Here is a 4076-nt window from a genome sequence, read left to right on the forward strand (position 1 = left end):
AAGATAGTAGTGGAAATATTAAAGGGAAAGTGAGGGGAAATTCTGGTGGGAAAGTAAGGGCAAATTAGGAGGGGAAAAGGGAAAACATTAGAAAATGAAGGAAAATAAAGTAGGGGAAATTATGGGAAATGTTGGAGGAGAGGGGACGAGAAATTAGGAGAGGGCAATAGAGAAAGCAAGTGAAAATGAGGGGAAGGAAAGTAGGTGAAGAGAGAAAATATTTGGGGGGGAGTAGGATAAGTAAGGGGAAATGAGGGTTAAGAAAGTAGGTGAAGTGAGTGGAAATGTTAGAGGGGTAGTAAAGAGAAATTGGGAGAGGGGAAATAGGGGAAGCAACTGAAAATAAGGGAAAGAAATTAGGTGAAGCGAGGGGAAATATTTTCGGAGAGTTAAGTGAAGTCAGTAAAAAAATACTGGAGGGGAAATAATGTAGAGGAAGTGATGAAAAATTAGGAGAGGGGGAATAGGGGAAGCAAGTGAAAATAAGGGAAAAGAAAGTAGGTGAAGTGAGTGGGAATATTGGAGGAAAAGTTAGGGGAAATACTGGTGGGGAAGTGTGGAGAAAATAGGAGGGGAAATAGGGGAAGCAAGAGAAAATGGAAGAAAATAAAGTAGGGAAAACTATGGGGAAAAAAATCCACAATGTACCATAAAATTATGTATCTTTATTGTCCCACAGAAGAAAGGTAAGAACTTTTCATTCTCGAGAACATTTTCACCGAGTCGGTATTTGGAAATTTTAAATTAAATTTTGAGAGCGCAGAGTCTTCACTGGGTGAATTCCTCGAATTTGAAAGCTTGGCGTGCAATCGCTCTCATCACGATTTCCGCGGTGAAGACATCTGAAATAAAAGGAAAAGTAAAAAAAAAAAAGAAAAAAAGAGATTAATCCAATAATCTCAAAAATTGAAATACTTAAATTCCCTGTTTAAAATTTCGAAAATCTTACTTATATTTGTTCGCGTCACATCAGCGAGAAGATGAAGATCATTTTCGTGTGTAATGATAATGTAATTTAAATCGCTGCTATTTAATTCCTGAATCTGAGCGAGTGATTTTCGGGTCTTATCCATTGTCCCTCCTGCACTTTCGACGATTTCCGCTATCGATGAGGGCGCAGGAATTACACTCGGCGTTACATAGAAAGTCTTTCCCTATTAGAAAATATTTCAATAAAATCGATCTAGCCAGATTCGAGTTCAATATTTTACCTGGACAGAGTTGCTACAAAATATAAATTTTACAAGAGAGCTTCAGAAAAATTGTAATTCATTTTATCACTGAAAAATGAAAAAATTATCAATTTTAATGCTGCAGACATCACAGATTAAAAGCTCTCAAAATGTGATAATTTTTTACGAAAATAGGATAATTAGAGACTAGAAATTTTATTCATACACCTTTCAAATTGAAGAATTTTCAACTGAAAATAGATCAAATTGAAGAAATTTCAATTTAAAATCTCAAAGAGTTTTTAATTTTAGAAAACTTAAATTTTGCTTGCAATTTTAAAGATTTAAATCCAAACTTTTTTCAATTTAAAAAATTCTAAATTAAAAACTTGTCTTCTGATTTTCAAAGTAATCAAAATTGAAGAATTTTTATTTATTTTTTTATTTATTTTTATTTTTATTTATTTTTATTTACTTTTATTTATCTTTAAAATGGAACAACATTCAATTGTAATTTTTTTTTAATTGTTTCAATTTCAAACTTGCAAAATTTTTTGGTTTTTTAAATTCTTCGAAATTGTAAAATATCAAATTGAAAGACTTGACAGTTACACAATTTTCAATTTAAAGGCTTTGTAATAACAATGTTTTTAATTCAAACCTTAAATATGAATAGATTTTAGAATCAAACATGGGAAATATAATTATTTTCTATTTGAAAATGTTCCAAAATAATCAAAATCATAATTTCAAATTCCAAAATTTGAATTAAGGTGATCCTGTTTTATATTATTCAACTTTTATTTTTTATTTTTGATGTAATGTTTTAAAATTGTCCGAGTTTTAGTTAAAAGATTTAAAAATGAATGATTTCAAATTTTTTAAATGGCGAAAGTTCGTTCTTTTCCGTAAAAAAAAGTTTAATAATAAATTTTTGGTTTATAATTAATATTTTTTAGTTTAAAATCTTATTATTTCGTTGAAAATTGAATTAATATTCTAAAAAAACGTACATTTTATTCGAAATTTATTTGTTTTGTTAAACATTTTTTTTTTCTTTAAAAAAATGAAAATCGATGTATTTCGTTGAAAATTCTTTTTAGAGAAAAATATTTTTTTTTTTCTAAAAATGCAACTACTTGATTAAAAAGTTTATATATTTTGTTGAGAATTCGTCTCTTTTGGCAACAAATTATCTTGATTCAAAATTAATGCTTTTGATGCAAAAAGAAAGCTTTTTAACAAAAAATTAAACTATTTTTTGAACATTCAGCTAATTAAAAATTAACTTTTCAATTGAAAATTAATATTTCCAGGTTTAAAGTTCAAACTTTTGATAGAAAATTAAACTATTTTGGTAAAAAATTAATTTTCTTCAGAAAATTCGTTTTTTTTAAATTCAAAATTAACTCTCTCTAATGAAAATCAGACCAATCAATTTTTAATTGAAAATTGATCATTTTCGTTTAAAAATGCAACTTTTTAGTTACAAATTTTCAGAATTCCACAATTTCGTAAAAAATACAACCATATGTGGCACAAATTAATTTTTTAGTGTAAAAAACTCATTTTTTGCATTGAAAATTAATGATCATAAATGAAAACTTAACTTTTAATTTAATTTTAATTTTTAATTTAACTTTAATTTAATTTAAATTTAAATTTAATTTAATTTAATCTATTGTTCGTTAATAACTAATCTTTTTTATTTAAAAAATTTATCTGTTCAAATAAAAATTTTTATAAGAAAAAAAAGTATAAGCTAAAATTAATCAAACAAAAACTTAAACGAACAACACATCCATTGTTTATACTCTTTGGTTAAAAATTTATGTTATATGTGAAAAATTCATCTTTTTGATAGAAAATAAATTTTTTTATTAAAAATGTAATTTTTTGTAAAAAGTTTATAAATATTGTACTGCAAATTAATCTGTTTTGGTAAAAAATATACTTTTTTATTAAAAATGTAATTTTTTGTAAAAAGTTCATAAATATTGTGTTGAAAATTTATCTTTTTTGGTAGAAAATCCATTTTTTAAATTAAAAATGTAATTTTTTTGCAAAAAATTTATAAATATTATGTTGAAAATTCATCTTTTTTGGTAGAAAATACATTTTTTTATTACAAATGTAATTTTTTGTAAAAAGATTATAAATATTGTGTTGAAAATTCAGCTTTTTTGGTAGAAGATCAATTTTTTAAATTAAAAATGTAATTTTTTGGAAAAGTTAAGAAATATTGTACTGCAAATCCTTTTTTTAATTAAAAATGTAATTTTTTGTAAAAATTTTATAAATATTGTATATAAAAATTCATCTGTTTTGGTAGAATGTAAATTTTTTAAATTAAAAATGTAATTTTTTTGCAAAAGTTTGAATTTGCAATACAATATTTATGAACTTTTCAAAAAAATTACGTTTTTGATAAGAAAATTAATTTTTTTTACCAAAAAAGATGAATTTAAAATACAATATCTATAAATTTTGTCAAAAAACTTACATTTTATCTGTGTGTGTGTGTGTGTGTGGTGTGTGTGTGTGTGTGTGTGTGTGTGTGTGTGTGTGTGTGTGTGTGTGTGTGTGTGTGTGTGTGTGTGTGTGTGTGTGTGTGTGTGTGTGTGTGTGTGTGTGTAAAATGATGTAATTTTATATATATATACTGTAATTTTTTTGACAAAATTTATAGATATAGTATTTTAAATTCATCTTTTCTGGTAAAAAAATTAATTTTTTATTAAAAATGTACTTTTTTTGAAAAAGTTGATAAATATTGTATTGCAAATTCATCTTTTCTGGTAAAAAATGTAATTTTCTTGTAAAAACTTTACGCACACACACATATATATATATATATATGTGTGTGTGTGTGTGTGTTGAAAATTCATATTTTTTGGTGGAAAA

At 24.9% G+C, this 4076-nt stretch overlaps 1 protein-coding gene across 2 annotated transcripts in view; it reads right to left on the reverse strand.

Moving 5' to 3' along the window:
- Positions 1-645: 645 nt before the first annotated feature.
- LOC117172601 (PAX-interacting protein 1-like) overlaps positions 646-4076 on the reverse strand; it is a 71094-nt gene continuing 67663 nt past the window's right edge. For both annotated transcript variants that reach the window (XM_033360689.1, XM_033360691.1), the window contains exons 10-11: positions 950-1154; positions 646-842 (exon numbers count right to left, since the gene is read on the reverse strand). In XM_033360689.1, coding sequence (XP_033216580.1) covers positions 769-842; positions 950-1154 — 279 coding nt within the window. In that variant the 3' untranslated portion in view covers positions 646-768. The remainder of the gene's footprint in view (positions 843-949; positions 1155-4076) is intronic.

This window comes from Belonocnema kinseyi, chromosome 5, assembly GCF_010883055.1.
Source record: "Belonocnema kinseyi isolate 2016_QV_RU_SX_M_011 chromosome 5, B_treatae_v1, whole genome shotgun sequence".
Lineage (NCBI taxonomy): Eukaryota > Metazoa > Arthropoda > Insecta > Hymenoptera > Cynipidae > Belonocnema > Belonocnema kinseyi.